The 18,207-nt window shown below is 37.6% G+C and overlaps 1 protein-coding gene across 1 annotated transcript; it reads right to left on the reverse strand.

The window, feature by feature from the left end:
• Positions 1-49: 49 nt before the first annotated feature.
• LOC107002366 (E3 ubiquitin-protein ligase KEG) lies at positions 50-16,494 on the reverse strand. The gene is made up of 16 exons (XM_015200357.2): positions 15,516-16,494; positions 11,583-11,945; positions 11,230-11,460; positions 10,877-10,999; positions 10,154-10,490; positions 8,907-9,064; positions 8,040-8,197; positions 7,769-7,890; positions 6,990-7,124; positions 5,013-5,137; positions 4,808-4,912; positions 4,432-4,692; positions 2,887-3,220; positions 2,432-2,620; positions 1,927-2,232; positions 50-1,777 (listed from the first exon to the last, which is right to left on the reverse strand). The coding sequence occupies exons 1-16, from the start codon at positions 16,244-16,246 to the stop codon at positions 554-556; spliced, it is 4,902 nt and encodes a 1,633-aa protein (XP_015055843.1). The 5' UTR covers positions 16,247-16,494; the 3' UTR covers positions 50-553.
• Positions 16,495-18,207: the final 1,713 nt, after the last annotated feature.

Consider the following 18,207-nt stretch of genomic DNA (forward strand, 5'->3'; position numbering starts at 1 on the left):
GAAAGATGGATTGAATCCAATCATATTTTACCAACATAAGAGAAGACAATAAATTCACATGCTTCTCTATTCAAACGGTTAAATAACATTTTACAAAAATATGAGCAGTGGCCTCAGCATCTTCTAAATGACAGATAAAGGAGAGAAATGTTCGAGTCTAGTGTAAGTGAACTATGTTTCAAAGCTATGAACTGAAAAATTACTTCTGATTTGTACAGAATAGAAATCAAGCATATTTCTGTTAACGCAGCTAAAACGAAACATATGCAGAAAAATCCCCAACGCAGGCAGCATTTTTGACTACACATCTGAAGTTGAACTTCAGCAATGACTCTAAATCAACCCCAACATCCTTTTAACCTTTTATCCATCTCTCTGTCATCACAGCTACTTTGTATACATCTGTTTTCATGGCTGTCAACTGCACTGGAGCAGCCTATAATGCCATTAGCAAAGACAGCACATGAACTGCCTCTCCTATAAATTAAAGAAGCCCTTGGCTTGCCCTGCCTGTTATCTAATGAACGGAGGAACCATAATAAAGACAAACCCTTCATTGATCATCGTGCTCATGAAGGACAATATCAGCAGGGTCTCCAATCCATGGACGCCCTTCTCTCCATTGAAACTTAATTCGTAGCTTCCCATTAGCATCCACTCCAACCACTTCACCTCTACTCGCATGAGTCTCCATCCCCCATCCCCACCGAGGTGCCACCAGCCCATCTCTGATCCTCACTTTATCCCCAATTTTGAATGCTCTAATTCTTTCCATTTCCAAGGCCTTGCAGAGCCATAGCCTATCCAAAAAGCAGAATGCAACCCAAAGATCTCCATCTTCTATGCGATGCACTACCCCAATACTTGAATGAGAGACATCCCCCCACTGGTGTGTTGGGTTAGACACGTTCTCCCTGACCCTGACCCAGTCACCAACTTGGATTTCCTTTTCTTCCACAAGGTCAACTTCTGAAGGATCAAGCATCCAAGATTTTGACCCCGCTGGTGTGTAGATTCTTAGTTTGCCATCTGCATCAATTGCGGATATAGTTCCGACACTTGCATGACTATGACCTGACCAACCAAATCTTGGCTGCTTCACAGAGTTCCTAACTCTAACACGCTGACCAACTAAGAGTTTGTTTACTTTCTCAAGATGGCTGCAGTATCCCGTCCACTGGTCCTGCTCTCCACAAAAAGCAACAAAAACATTTCCATCCCACTTATCGCCTTCATAACTCATTCCTTGCACAACTCCAATGCTACCTGGCCCTACAGATTTCCAACCACTTGCAATCTCTCTCAACTTGACCCACTCTGCGACTTCAAATGTTGGCTCTATCTCGAGATCTGCAGGATCTCCTTTCCAGAGACATTGCAAACCGAAAAATGCAACCCTAACTTCTCCATCAGCATTAACGCCAGTTATCACACCTCGAGAATCTGGATTAGTGCCTCTCCAGCCCCATCTTGGTTCTACCAGACCAGACCTAAACCTAACATGCTGCCCAATTCGAAATCCAGAAACCTTTTCAATGTCAGTGTAATGAGTCATTAGGCGGCCTTTGCGGAAACAGCATGCAAGCTCTAAATAACCAGTGTCTTGAACACTATGTACAACTGCTAAACTTTCTTTGCCTATGCTGTACCAATCATAACTGGGTCTAGTTCCCAGGCTTGGTTTTGAACGTACCCAATCACCTACATCAAATCCTGAAAGTCTTTCTGCATCTCCAGCAGAAACCTTCCATAAACTGTCTCTCCCAGCAACCCTAACCTAGAAAGCATCAAAGGTCAACAATTCATTAAAATCATAAACTAATTGAATTGGAAGTCAGTTCAAAGTTCACTAGATTTTATTCTAAATAATAAGGTCAATAGACGCTCTCCAACAAATTTACAATGAGACAGGCAGTGCAAGCTTACATTTAAAGCACCATCCATGTCGATTCTCGCAATCTTCCCAACCGTTGCTGGTGTCTCGTTGGACCATCCAAGTCTAGGCTGAGAAACAGATGGCAGAACATGAATTTCCTGTCCAACTTCGAAAGGCGGCACCTTCTCCACATCTGTCACTGAACAAGAGAAAGGCTTGCTACGGAAGCAAAAAGCAATGCCAACATCACCATCTTCTTCCAAACTGTGGATTATTCCTACACTATTCCTTGTGATGTCCTCCCAACCATATTTGGGTGAGGGAACTGAAGCTTTTACTCTTACCCAGTCACCTACCTGTTAATGGCAGAGAACAGAAAAATTATTGAGAACACTATCTACACCTACATTACATCCCACAATTTGATCCTTTTTCTTCCATTCTCATGATCTCATCTCCCCAACCCCAAAACAAGAACGGAATTTCCTAATCACCAACACCCGCATCTAGTATCCTCATTAAAAGAACAAAATATTGATCAATTTCATGCAATACCTTGAAATCTTCCACCTTCTCCATGTCCGAAGGATCTGCCTGCCACGGGATCGGCCGATTGGGAATTTCTATGATCAACAGACCGTCAGCCTCTATATCAATTATTTTTCCTACACTATGATGTGTTTCACCGCCCCAAGCATATCTTGGCTCAGCAACAGTGCGCTTCACACAGACCCTATCAGCAATCTGTGAATCGGTACAGAATGCAGAATTCAATAATTGAACTGGATAATGAAAATTCAAAATAGATACTCCCTCAATTTCATTGTATTTGGCAATGTTTGATGGGGCACGTCCCATGACATTTATATGACTAAGAGCATATCATCAACAACAAAATGTGAAGTTTAAAGTGAAAACCGTTCCCTAGTATAATGGGTGCCATTCTTTTTGAAAAAAAAAAACACAAAAACTACAGGGCATCAGTACAGCCAGTGTACAATATGTCTTACTCTGAATGGCTCAACAGGTTCAACCTCTTCTGGCTCACAATGCCATGGATGAGGAAGGTAGCTAAGTTCCACCATCAGACTGTTGTCTGGTCTAATACAGTACACTACACCAATGCTTCCTGGTGTTGCAGATCCAAATCCATGTTTAGCTGTTGTAAGTGTAGGACGAATGCGGACCCAATCTCCAACCTTGAATTCCTCCACACGTTCCATTTCTGCAGGATCAGCTTTCCACCCTCTAGATGCTCCAGGAAACCCAACACGAAGAACCCCATCATCATCTACACATAAAACAGTTCCTATGCTGTCATGGGCATGGTCACGCCAACCAAATCTGTAGCAAAAGCAATGTTATTATTAGCTATTACAAAATGCTAATTCTTTCCTGAGTCAGCTTGAAACATTCCAACTAACACCTGGCTGCAAATGACATTCATGAGTCATCACCAGAAAAGTTAAGCAGCAATTGGCAAGACAGAACTACGAAAGAGAAAACTTCATTTATCTTATATGATGCAATGTTTTGTTTCTCTACTATTTTTAAGCTGTTTATACCTTCAAATCTCTTCATACTTTTCTTCTGAATATTTAAGTCAATGAGTGAGGCCAAACTTAAAACATTTCAGCTTAAACCTGGTTGCAAGGGACATTCATATATCATCTCAAGATAAACTAAGCAGCTATTGACAAGGAAAAAGCTAGGAAAGAGGAAGGTTGGGCAATCATACGATTATAATGTATTTTTATTGACAAGGGAAAAGCTAGGAAAGAGGAAGGTTGGGCAATCATACGATTATAATGTATTTTTGTCACTTCTGCTACTTTATTTAAGAGCCAGATTTCTCTTTCTATACCCCAAAATTTCTTCATTAGTATTCAGTTTATTTCACTCGGAAAGATATACTTATGAGCTATAAATTCCATATATTATTTATTTATTTAAGACTCAAGGCTTTTTTTTTTTTTTGGTGAAATAGACTCAAGGCATGGACCACTAAGTTATTGCCATGTACTGCATCTGAGTCATCATAACTAATTAACGAAAAAATTGGTTATTACATACATGAATCATTACTATATAAGGAACTCATACCCTATTTGACCATAACGATAGCAAGAAATTCCATTATACATAGCTAAGTATTTATGAGACATTACAAAAGCCAAACTCAACAACAAGAGGCGGGAAGGGCAGGCCTCTATAAAGTAACAACAGTAACTCGCAGTTTACCAGGCTCATATATTTTTTCTGCTTAAACAGTAAGATTACAGAAATAAGAGGGGATGCAATGAACCATTCATAGGGTAATATCTTCATGGAGAAAAACTGCATGGTTCAACAAATCAGTCAATTATGAGGCCTTGATTGTCAATTCAAAAGGCGTACATAATTCCACTCCAGAGAAATATATGATCCACCCCCCATACCCCTCTCTCCGGGACTTCATGGTTAAGTTTCAAAACATTCTAGCTCGAGAAAGAGAGCAGAAAGGACAGAAGAAGCACATCTACTATATACAACATAATAACAGTTTCATGTCGAACCTTGGTTCTTTCACATCTGCCTTGAGCTTCACATGTTGCCCTCTGTCCAGTGGAATCACTTTTACAACTTCATCTACTAATACTTGAGCCTCACGGCATACTTGAGCCTCCCGGCCCTCCCCAGAACAAAAGGACACGATGAGATTGTCTCTGTCAAGGACATTTTGAACGAAACCAACACTCTTATGTCTAGCACCTTGCCACCCATAAGTTGGTGTCACAATGCTTCTCTTGAATTTCACCCAGTCCCCCACTTCATATCTGAATAGCATATGAACATGCATATCTTTAAAATATCATACCCAATTAACAAGCAATTTATATTTATTATAAAATAGTGACAAAAATAGCAACAGATAAAAATCTTTATGCTTACACTGTGGGAGATAGACGGACCCCCTTCTCCCTAAGTGCCTCTATCAAATCTTCTGAAATCCATTCGCGAGGAAGAGCCTCCAAATAGTCGCATAAAGTCTTTCCACTGCAACAATAGACATTGGTGAAGTCAATGTCAAGCTCAGACACAAGAGTGTAAATTCATTCCCCATATGAAGGAGTGGCACGGGCTAATTGAAACTTGCCTGTGATTCCTAACTTCAACAGCAGCATCAGGATACCTGAGCATAAGTACAATCCAATCAAGATTTTCCCGTATCATATTAGCAGAGAATGCTGCCACATGGAAAGCATTATCACCTTCATCATCCTGATATCAGGGAGAAATACAAAATTAGCTAAAAGTGGAATATAAGAAAAGAAATATCGACAGGTATTGAGAGCAAGCAAATATAATATGAGCAAATGGAATACAGATCCATGACCAGTATGGTTGAAACGATAATTTCCATTGAAGTGCCTACATATGTGAACGAGCTTCACTAAAAAAAATTGCAGAAGTAAATTTTCAATGAGGTCATTCTTTTTTTGAATAGGAACCTTATGAGAAAAAGTTATATGACCATGAACTACAAAAACTCAGCAATTTCTCAAGTTCGGGGTGTATCTGATGAAGATTTGCACATCTAAACTCTAAGTGAAGAAGTTTCTCAAACTTTGCAGTTACCAAAGTCCAGCAACATTCCAACACAAAATGCATTTTATTAATGATGACAGCACCATCAGGTGCAGATATGTACAGAACAAAAGCCAGTCCTTTTATAATTGCAAGGAGCTGTGGAATTCTAAAAAAGCTTGTAATATCAAATATATTCAGTAAATAACCTCTAGAGGTCAAATTAACTACAGAGCTACCATTATGATTTATGATTATCTTTTATATTTAATACTTTTTTTACTTACTTATATGCTTCTATTCATCTTGCATTACATTCAATTCATCCTGTTCCCCAAAGGGGAATACATAGGAAACTCTAATCTATTATTTCCAACACTTAGGTGAAATTACACTCTGATAATAGATACCTAAGAACAGACTTTTTAAGGAATCTGCTAGATTAGTTTTTTTTTAATGACAAGGGAAACCCACAGTCGCTACCCTTTGGGTGCGCACGGGTAAAACCCCCTTTCCTATGCAATAGCTCGCAAACCACACAGAAGAGATAACCGCACTAGGCAAGCTCGGTGCGACAAGCTGTCGAGCTCGACCCAGAATGCAAACCCCTTGTTTCGCTGGCAAGGGGTTTCGAACCTAAGACCTCCAATATGGAAGTCCCAAGCTCAAACCACTGAGCCACCCCAAGGGTATCTGCTAGATTAGTTTATAACGTTAAGACCTAAATTTGTCACATTTGTCCCACGGTGAGATAATTTTACATACTGCAATGAAACTACAAAAGAAACTTGTATTCACGCATTCCACAAGCTTCTTCTCTTCTCTTATTTTCTTATAGTACCAAAGCAACGTATAACTTCATCAAGGTTTAACATCAAGAAGTCAACACCAAGCTGCTGGAAGCCTGTTAAGACCATAACCAATTATGTAGTCATAAATTAATGAAATTCTCAAAGTCATGAAAAAAATTCCTCCTATTTAATCTGGTGTTAAAAGTTATGCAGTCGACAAAAAAAAATTGGGTTTCCAAAAATGTCGTCTGCCCATCTAATACATGTTGGAAAGAACTAGCCATGCTCCGCCTAAACTCTCAACTCAAGCAATATGTACGAAAATATGTGAACACCTTATTCTTTACCTTAGTCCTGACTATGACAACAAATTTCAGGTGTCCTTCCCTTTCTCAGGTGCAAAGTACATAACTGGCTGGAGTGTTATTCTTATCCACAAATTTCCCTCTTTTCTGTTTTCTTTCTTTTCATTCTCTTAATTTTGTAATTATATATTTGAGGAGGCAAGCAGGGATCTGATAGGCTTATACTCCAAGGAGGACAACAAAAATGATAATTCCAGGTCAATTTCAAGCAAACTAAGCGGCCCAGATGTAGAACAGACCAAAAGAAAATATCATATATAGTATTAGGTGTGATTAAAAAAAATACCATCACCGCAAAGATAAAACAGAAAATTACCAGAGAAAAGGAGCCAAAAGACAGCTCAATATATCAGTATCTAGTGATTGATCAAAAAAGTGTCAATAACAGACCTGAATATTACAATTTGCCCCAGCAGACAAAAGCAATCCGACACAAGATTTTGCACCTCTATTCAATGCCACGTGAAGAGGTATTGTATTATTCACATTCTTGATGTTTACATCAACTCCTGCATCGAGGATGATCTAAAGAAATTTGGAAGTTTGTGAGACAACAAAAATTATAGTGTATAGAAGATATTACAATGAAAAACAACCCTCACTTAACTACTGCGCAGAACTAAGAATTCAGTCTCTTGGCAGTAAAGGCATGCACTGTCTGACAAGGACATTAAGACATGTATAGTATAGATAATGGGGGCCCAACAAAATAGGACATCAGATCACTTCTGCACCAATTCTTTTATATATCATTGATCTATCAAAACTAGATTAGAACCACCTGATATTCATCCTGTATGAACTCTCCCGACATAACTTGTTAACAAAAAGCTGTTCCACTGGAAGCATGGTTAAGTGGAGCATTATAAGATCATGTCTAATATTAAGTTTCGGTCCTTACAGAAAAAACCATTTATTTGACGAGAAATAATTCTATATACCTTTATATTTGTACCAATGAGAACAACAGAACAAACAAAATATCATTATTTTCTAACAACAAATTATTAGAGGTGTCCTGAAGACTGACACGAGATCAGCGAAAAATATAACCTAATTTAAAATGAGTCGCTATCCAGCCGAAGCATGAATTGGATAAATAATCTAAGATTTATGTTTTTTCTTCTTCCAAAATAGTACTTGACAAATACAAGTAAATATCAGCATACCTTGACCAACTCAACATCATTTATCATAGCAGCAGTATGCAAAGCAGTTCGAAAATGTTGTGTGTCTTGTGCAGCTGGATCTGCTCCAGCAGCTAAAATTAATCGTACCAGTTCTCTCCCCTCTACAAAAGTAAACAAGATTACTACAATGACAACCAAGAACATGTACGGCTAGTAAAAAGAAGTACAACAAAAAAGAGGACAACCAACTGTTATATCTTGTAAATCAACTATATTTATGTTTATCCGTGCAAAAAGATCGTCAACCTACCCGCTTCACGATCTTTCTTTAAGGCTGCTGCCATGCACAGTGCAGTACCAACAGGACTTGGTATGTCAATAGCATCGGCGATATCTTCAATAGATGCAAGTTCCACCCACCTCTTGACAACAGCAACATTCCATGTCGCAATGCACGTGTGTAGTGGCCTGAAGAAGGAAAGACACAAAATATGCACCATGTACAAAAGGGGGAGAGATAAAGATAAATACAGTTAAGACATAATAGTGATACTTCAACAGTTAAATTAATTATAAAACATTTTCTAAATACATATAACGAGGAGACATCAAAGACCTTTAAAAAAAATTAAATACGACTAGTCAGCTGCAACAATTTACTTCAAGGTCCATTCTTAACTCAAAGATGTCAATTTGGTACCATCTAAAACAACATTAAGTCAAACAAGTGGACCACAAATCTTTTTTGCAAAGGAAGGCCACACTTTTCCTAGTAAACTTTGAGCTCTTTTCTTCATGATTTCCCTTGTTATATACATATTCACTTTTGAAAGAATTGACAAATCTGACTGACATAAGTGTCCTAAAGGAAAACAACTTAGCAGAATTCAGCAAGTGATAATCTATCCCTTTGGAGACATACATTCCGAGACTTGTACTTTTCATCTGCAATTTTCACAATCACAATGATTTCCTTTTCATTCTGTTATTTGTGCTTTGATTTAAGATATAATTTGCAGTGTCTTTTTAAAACTGGTAACTTTATTTTTTGCATTTTTCGCTATCCTTTAATTTTAATCTTCTTTTCCAACATTCCTAGCTATAGGGTTCCACCCAACTAGATTTTTTTTTTCAAAAAACATTTCAAAGAATGAACAGGAATCACACTTGAACTTACGTCAAATTTTTGGAGTTCAAGATACTCATTGATTTACAGCCTCCATTTTCAAGTATGATCTTAGCACAGTCCGTATATTTCTTAGCAACTGCTCGATGAAGCACCGATTCACCTTCATCATCGACAGCATTTGGATCAGCCCCAGCCAATAATAATTCCTGTTGCAAGGAAACATAGGTACTAACATGATGAGTGACAACGAACAGATATTCTATTCAAAAGAAGGACAAAACAAAACAGCATCCTATAAACATCCTGTCTTCTTTTCTTTTCTTTTTTTCCTTTTGGCGGGAGAGTATTGAAGAGAGACAGAATCGGCTTGCCGAGGACAAACCTTGGAGATTTGAAACACAAAGTTGGGAGTTCCACCAGTGAACAAGCATGAATCTGTTTCACATGGTTACTAGCAAAGGAAGCAGTGCTGACACAAGAAAATATAAAGAAGAGGAAGTTCCAACTATGCTCAAGATGCTTTGTATGAGGAACAGGCAGAGACAGTCAACCATCTCTTTTTGCATTGCAAATGGACAGATCAATTATGGAGAATTTTCAGCAGCCTTAGGAAGATCACTTGGGTGAAACCAAGAAACATAGTACAACTCCTAAATTGTTGGATCAATATTGGCAATACTACAATTAAGGAGGAGAGATGAAGGATTGTCCCAGCTTGTATATGGTGGACAGTGTGGAAAGAAAAATCGAAGATATTTTGAGGGCAAGAAGAACAATTTGCAGAATTTTTTTTTTCACACTGGTAACATACAAATTTGCAGAATTTCAACATGAATTGTACAGATCTTTATTAATTTTGGTGTAAACAGAAAGTCTTAGTACAGGCAGAAGAACTTCTTGATGTTTTAGACTATTTGTGACAAAAAGCACAGATGGAGTCAGTCTAGTTTGTAATACTTTTGGAAGGGGGGCTACTTTGATGTAGTATACCTGTAGATAAATAGAAAAAAGTTACCATTCTCAAAAAATAAAAATAAAAATTGGACTACGGAATCTCTTTTATTTTGTTACATTTACTTTTTTTTATGGCAGAAGGAGTGGAGGAGGTGTGCCAAGTAGGGCAAGGACAAGAGGGCGAATGAGAAATTGAACCTGCACCCCCTTGGAAGCCTTCTACTTTTATAATCTAAAATAGTACTTATCTCCTTAGTAGCCTGACTTTACATTTCCCCCCACACTTCAGTTTTAATCTAGCATCTTTCTCAACATACACACAGAAGGACAAAAAGACCTACACGCATGCACTCTGGTTGGCCATGGTATGCACAAACATGAGCAACGGATGGACCAAGGCCCTCTCTAAGTCTAGACCTGACATTGGCATGCCTCCTGATAAGAGCACGAACACATTCAGGTGATCCAGCCGCAAGAGCAAACACAAGGGGTGGATCACCATCTTTGTCTAGGACATCCACATTTGCCTGCGAGCATTCCAAAATGACCTCAACAAGTTCCACACTTCCTCGTCTACAAGCAAGGTGGAGAGCAGTTTGCCCATCAGCATTTTGTGCCTCCAGCACGGAACGTAAAGAGGTAATACTTTTTCCTGAAACAGTCTTCGCTAGCAAGTCTCTGCATGCAGAATGAAAAAGGAGATGAAGTACATAAAAAAGAATTCTTAGCATAACTACCAAAAGTTGCAAAAAGAGGACACAGGGAATAATGTTACAGAAATTCTTGAAGGAATATGTGATTGGCCACAAGTAACCTCTGTAAATTCCCTTCCCAAATTTGAAAATCTTAATGACCTGACATATTCAACTTTTGTCTTTTACATTATGAAACTTCTCCTTTCAAATTTCTGGTAGTTTCTCGATTAATTCTGTAAATTCCCTTCCCATATTTGAAAATCTTGACGACCTGATATTTTCTACTTTTTCTTTCAACTTTCGGGTAGTTTCTCGATTAAATTTGCAAAATAGAACATCATGCTACTTAAGAAACACATTAAGACTTACCGAACGCCATTCACATTGCCTTCAGAGACAAGTCTGTGCAGAAGACTCGGATCATCAAGAGAAACCTCTGAATGATATGCCGCAGGAGGTACTACACCATTCGTTCCCAAGTACTGCAAGTTACTGCATTTTAACATATAATAATCAACACTTATTTGAGTGGCCAATGATTAAAATCGAAAGAACTGCAAAACATTAATAATTAACAATCAGAGCAAAGGAACACACAGTGCACTGAGGCAGCCTCTATTTAGAAGCAAGACAACTAAGTACTGAATGCTACCTTCCAACAGCTAAATCATGTTAATATGACAATCCTGCTACAAAATATCAGCTTAGCTAAATGTTCTTACTTATCGGGGCTGGCAGGAGGGCTTCGAGGGATCTCTTGCAAGTGGCGAAGAAACGTGGCTAACATTGAACTAAAGGTTGGTCTCTTGGAAACCTTGAACTGCAGACACTCACCAATCATCTTCCACAAGTCAGGCGGTATTCCAACCCCCACTACACTTGCATATTGAGGAGGTTGTCTCCTTGCCTTTATAACAGAACGATAAATTTCCTCTGAACTTAAGCCAGCCCAGCTGCATAAGAATGACAAAGGGTGCTCAAAGTAAATCAAACAAAATAGAAAAAATGTATACACTAAAACACAATAGAAGCGAGAAGACGAGAAGCTGCCAAAGAAATATAAGTTGTCACTTACGGAATAGAACCAGTGCACATTTCCACCAATGTGCAACCAAAGCTCCAGGCATCTGACTCTGGAGATATACCAATGGCACCGTCCCAGAAAAGATTAAGTGATTTCTTTACAGGCTCCCATGCTTCTGGAGCAGTGTAGTTTGGGCTAAGCATTGTACAATCCATGCAAGAATGAGTTATTGTGGACTCACACTCCAATCGAGCTTTCCTACAGGCAGGCTTCTTTAAAATTGCAGGAAGCCCATAATCAGATACCACAGCATGACCATTTGCATCTAAAAGAAGATTGGACGGCTTAATATTCATGCAAACAATACCAGCTGCATGAAGTTCAGCCACCCCACGCGCAATGTCTGCTCCATATCTGCATTTAAGATGGGATAATACATCAAGGTTAGGAGATACCTGAAACACCATCCTCAGAGTACACATAGAAAAACGACTAGTTTCTGTAAACTGGACTCCAATGAGGAGCCTGGGGAAGAGTTGGAAGGGGATGAAGAGAGAAAGTACTGGGTGGAATTGAACCGTAAGCTAGAGTCTGATAAGCTTCAAAGTTTGAGAAATTGATTCAACTGACTAAATTCTAAATAGTTACAACATATCCAACCAAATTCATTTCCTTATCATTTCACCCTTTCAGTTATGGAGGATAAAATGATCATAATTAAATTGGAAGAATACTGGTGACTGATTTAGAATCTACAGAAGAGATCCCATATGATAGAAGTGCAAAAAGGATTTGTAAATTAGTAACTTATCCAACTGAGTTTGTCACCACTATTTCATACAAAAGCTTCTAAAACCCTTTGGCTGAGTCTTGCACTTCTATGGAGAACCTTCCCCCTATCTCATGCTCACAACCAACAAAGAGGCTTGGTTACAATTTATCTCACCATTAAAACACAAGTGTAATTGTGAACTCTTGGACATCATTCTCAGAAGACTGAATCATTATTAGGAAAATACCTCAAGTCCTAAAACAGCTTACATCACTCACTGATTCTCATTCTCCCATTTGAAATGGATCCAATGATGACTTCTTCTATGTCAAATCTTACTAAAATGACAAATTATGCACAATGAAGGGTGGAAATCTTTGTCATGGCCCATGGCAACCCTTTTGTTGTAAGAGATGCCTCAAGATTCTATTTGCAACCCAGCACTTATAAGATGTCCCTATTTTTTTCTCTTTTCATAAATACAACAGAAACTGTCCTTGGGCATTATTTGCGAAAAAGTGTGGGGAAAAGATACTTAGCATTACATGAGCAAAAGAATAAAAAAAGGACTGTCAAACCCATTTTCATAATACAGTGAAGAGCAAACGCCTTTGGCTAGTTTTGCACTTCTTTTCCTTCCCCTTCAAGAACAGGAACGGATATAGAAGATTCATATAGCCAAAGCAAACTAGTATGGAATTGAGGTATAGTTAATTGGTTTTTGACTCTCTTTTTGGTTACAGACTGCAATGTCATTCTCCATCCAAGCAGGTTGCTTCTTGGATGAAATCTGAACTGGCCAATATGGGGCAGAACCGCAAAAGTTGAAAATGGTAGCTCACAGTCACAGCCCGTTGTGTACTTCGCTCAAGCAAGGAAATGGAAGATGATCGCCCTTGAGCTTCGGTTCAATGGTTAAGAAGCAACATATAAGTGTAGATTAAGTGCAGGGTCGAACTCTGCCATGGACAAAATCTAGTAATTAAGTTGGAAGATGAGTAGAGAGCAGGTCCATGCATTAAGGAGTTTCAAACCTACCGACACCTTTACAAAGTGGAGTCGGGTCCATAAATGAGGTTGCAGGTAATTTATCCAATATAAAAAGAAGAAACGAAAGATGATTCAAAAATATTACCTAACCTATATCCATAATGTGAAATTTGAATTTCAGCGCAACCTTCTATTTTGGAAAAAAGAAGTGCATGCCGAAGGGACCGAAGAGTTTGTGCAGTCCAGTGAATATTAAAAGGTTCGCTGAATATTAACCATGTCAGCTGTCCGGGTATGAAATTTAAATTTCAGCCATGTGTTTCATGAGGTAGACGGTTATAACGCATTTAAGCATTTTCAGATTGGTACAGTTCTTTTTTTAAAAAAAAAAAAAGTGGTAACTCAGATTGGTGCAGAATTCTCAGTTTGACATTTGATCTAGTTATGTTTGATCTGGTTTAGTGAAACATTAGAGTTGCACCTGCATTTTGAAGGATCAATCTACATTAAGATGTATCAACTGATACACAAGTGAACTGTTCAGTGCACCCACAAGGCCCCAGCTAGCATAAACGACTCTGTATGATTTGTGAGAACAATATCTTGGTGTAGGTTCACGAATTCATATATAAACTTGTATACCAGTTTTCTCGTTACCCACCATACCAATGAACTTATCATTTATCAAAAATAAATATCAACATCTTAGTGTGGCCTAATGGTCAATGAAGTGGGATAAGCCATGAAAGACCAACTTTGTACTGGGGAAAGAAAGATTGAGTGAAAAGTTCCCAACTTTGTACAGCTGTTCCACAAATAAAAAGGGAAGGTGATAACAAATTCAAACAATGGTTGGCGGTTGATTTTCAGGAGCGGCCTCAATGATTCACTGAACAATGCCAGTTTGGAGGATAACAAGGAATATTCATTGATATGGGCAGCATGCAATGACGGAAAGTTCACAGCCAGGAGATGCTATAGTCTATAACTGAAACAAAACGAATTGTGTTGCACAACGGCCTTGGAAAGCAACATGGAAGTCAAGGGTACCTGTTAAAGTTACTTGTTTTGCATGGGTTGCAGCAAAAGCTTGCCCAACTCGGGGAACTTACAGAAGAGAGGAATCGCTCTTAGTAATAGATAGTATATGTGTGAAGAGGAGTCGGAGACAGTCAAGAATCTATACTCACTCCAAGGTAGCAAGACTGTGTTGTGAGCTCTTTTCAAACATGACTGGTGTCAAGTGGGTAATGCCTCCTGATGTTAAGAGCTTATTGAGCGAACATCAAGAAGTGATAATGTAAACGATATGTTTGGAGCACAATCCTTTTTTGTGTTTTATGGACAATAAGGTTGGAAAGAGATAGGATCTGCTTTAAGGGGAAAAGACAACATATATCCAGGATTAAGAATAGATATCTATTAAATGTGTATTTTTTGTGTAAAAGGAGTATTATGGCAAGTATGGAGCAAAATATGGACTTAATAGAAGAGACATGAGATATGCAGTTGGCATGTTAGTAATTGACGTTGTTTTTCAATAATCTGTATCTTCTTTTAATAAAAGCTTAACTTATTCGGGAAAAAAAAGGTAGTAATATAAATAAAATAGTGTTTATTTGGAAGCTGTTCTTAAAATTCCATTCTTTGGTTCATATTTAATATGGTCAACCTTATATCATTTGGTTCAATATAGGAGCTCTAAGTCTCTATTGCTTACTATATTTTCTAGAACTCTTGGTTTCGTAGGAGCAAGTCAGAAAGATTGAGAAATAGAACCATCTATTCATTCGTTCTCAATAGCAAATACTTTCAGGACATTAATAATTTGAAATGTGCATCTCGTACCTAATACAACAGATGAGAAGTGCCATTACACTGATTGATTAACACGTGGTACAACTAGCCGATATAATCAAGGCGATGCTACTATTTTTTCCATTCTTGGTATCTTTTATCTACAAATACATGTATTTACTCAAAGTTTGAGTGTGTGGAAAATCGGGTGCAAGATAGTGACAAAAATTCAGCTCTTGACGAGCATTGCAAAGCACGTGTGATAGATTGAGGATGTGAGTTTTTTCCCATAATTTAAAGTTCTAATTTCACCAATTCCAGTTTTTTACCTCCAAAATCTGGAACAAGAAAATCAACAAGGTAGACCAAATGGAAATAGGAGTAACCTCAATCCAAGACACAAGAAAAAAAATCAGAACTTTTACCTCAGAATTTGCTCAAGTGTTAGTCGCCCTTCGTTCCGCTGCATCTCCGTCTGTACTGATCCTTTACACCTATCCATAATCAAGCACAAGCTTCTTTCCAATTTGGTCACACCATGGAAAGCACACACATTTCTACACCACATAGACTCCCTCCTCAACCTCTCCAACTTCTCTTGCACCCACACCACATCCATTTCCTCTCCAACTCCCACCTTCTTCACTGCCACTTTATGCCGACACCTCCCACGGCTACCGCTGCTTCTACCAGAAACAGTTGCTGCCCACATCTCCACTCCATGCCTCATAGACTCACCCCCTATCCTCCTAATCAACTTAACTTCCTGATGCGAACCCACCTCTATCCTCCCAACCCCACAGCCGGAGCTTGAAGCTGCTCGTGCACCATGCCTCCGCCTTGAATCATTCTCCTCATCTTCAGCATTCTCATTAAAACCCCTCTCATTTTCCTCTTCTTCATCCTCATCATCGCTCGAATACCTGGAGTCCCGGATTAAAGCTAGGATCGCGTAGTTCTTCTTAAGGGCAGTAACAGAGTTTCCGACAAGGGATACATGGCGGCACCTGGGACACGATAAGCTACTATCCGGGGAAGCAGAGAACATTCTAGAAAGACACTCCCTGCAAAACCCATGACCGCATTGGAGCAGTAAAGGGCAACGCTCCTCCTCGTCATACCTATTCTGACAAACTGAACAACAAGGTACTCTCATAATACTACAATCAAACAAAGAATCAACAACTATAATTTATATAAAAAAAAAAAACGCCTCAGAGAAATTGAGATTGTTGAATCCGGGTGAGATTGATAAATGGGAAGTAGGTACAGATATGTACTTGCAGATCCACGGAGAAACAAGAATGTAGAGAGAGAAAGATTAAGGGTTTTAGAGAGAGAAAATGGAAGGTGGGTGGGGTTAATAGTTGAGTTGAGGAAGAAGACGGAAGCTTTACTGACCGATTTTTTGTTTCTTTTTTTTTTATTATTTTATTTTCAATCTCCCCTGTAGTTAATGCCCGGGAAACTTTCATCTACGTACAAATACTGAACCGCATAGTACAACTTACTTAATGCACGCTTAGCTCTCGGTGAATAAATCTTCACTTGCTAAATGAACAGTACATTTATTAAGTGGACTTACCTTCCCGTTAATTTAAAGATTATTTCGAGGTTTATCGATAATAATTTTTTTATTTTTCAAGTTGATATTTATGATTTAATCTGCTAATTTAAGAATTTATCACAGATAAATTTAAATCATTAGCTTCTTGCTCATCTCTAATTAATGGTGGACGGTAAAGACCTCCGTATGTATTATTGTGAAACGATATTAGGCATATTATTTATTATATCTTAAGTGGACTTACCATAACTTTACATGGTGAACCTATTGTGAAAATTTTAAAATCAAATAATAAGCTACTGTAATAAATAAAATTGAATTGTTTATATAAAAAATATATACACACTTTGTACTTTCATTTTAAATTTGATAAAGAATATATCAAAGTTTTCATTAGCCTTGATGGTTGCTTTACAGAGGAGGTTTGTTTAAGAATATAGAATAAGTAGTAGAAGGTAATTCATTACTAGGAGCTCATATTCAAATTAAGGACGTAGGAATCTCAATTATCTCATCACAATTCATGTGGTCTTTATTTTATTCGAAGTAATATTACTTTTAGATTTTAATTATATATTTATAAATCATTGAAAAATTTGTAATTAATGCACTAAAGTATTGCATAGAAGTCTATAATATAAACCATTTTCTTTTATAATTGTCTTGACCAAATTAAATCATATGTGAAAAAATTGAGGTGCTTTGACTAACAAAAATTTTGAGATATGACGATGTTTCTAGCAACTTTATTGTCCCACTAGTTTAGTAGTGCAAAATTATTTATCTAAACATGCACCCCGATATGTATTTTGGTACGATTGAGAATGTTATTTTTTCAAAAAAAAAATGATTTCTGATTTTTAGTTTGATAGTTAAGTAGAAAATATTGTTTTTAAAAATATTTTTATATAATTTAAATAAAGAATACGAGAAATATGATAGGAAGTAAGGGGGGTGAAAGATAGAGACTAGGATACGAGGCTAAATGTAAAAATGAAGTGTGTTAAAAAGAATGAGGATAACACAAGCAATGTGAATTACCACTAGTGAAATGCGTCTTCAATACTTTAATTATGATATAATTTTCTCAATATTTCAAAAAGATTGATTAACCGAACATAAAAAAGCCTTTAAATGCTTATTGTTTCTCATTAAATATAGTTTATATTTCCCAAGAACTCTTCAAGTATTAGCATTTATTTGGCACCTCGATGTGGATTCACTCTTTAAGTATGGAGTACTTTCAAGTGTTAAATAGCATATGAGAAAAGGTAAAAAAAAACTTTGGGCAGAAAGATCACAATATCTGAATCCTACAAGTAACCAACATACAAAAACAAGTACAAAAATATTCTTTTTCTAGCGTGTTATTCTTCAACGATCTGCCTAACCCAATCAATCTTGTCCCCCTGTCCTAAATTATTTGATATAGTTTGACAAAACATAAATTTCAGAGAGAACCAAAGATATTTAAAAAATAGCCAAATATGAATTAAATACCAATCTGTCCTTGTATCAAAACAGTTTGTTTTCCATTCTTTGAAGCCTAC

This window comes from Solanum pennellii, chromosome 1 (genome assembly GCF_001406875.1).
Source record: "Solanum pennellii chromosome 1, SPENNV200".
In the NCBI taxonomy this organism is placed as follows: Eukaryota; Viridiplantae; Streptophyta; class Magnoliopsida; order Solanales; family Solanaceae; genus Solanum; species Solanum pennellii.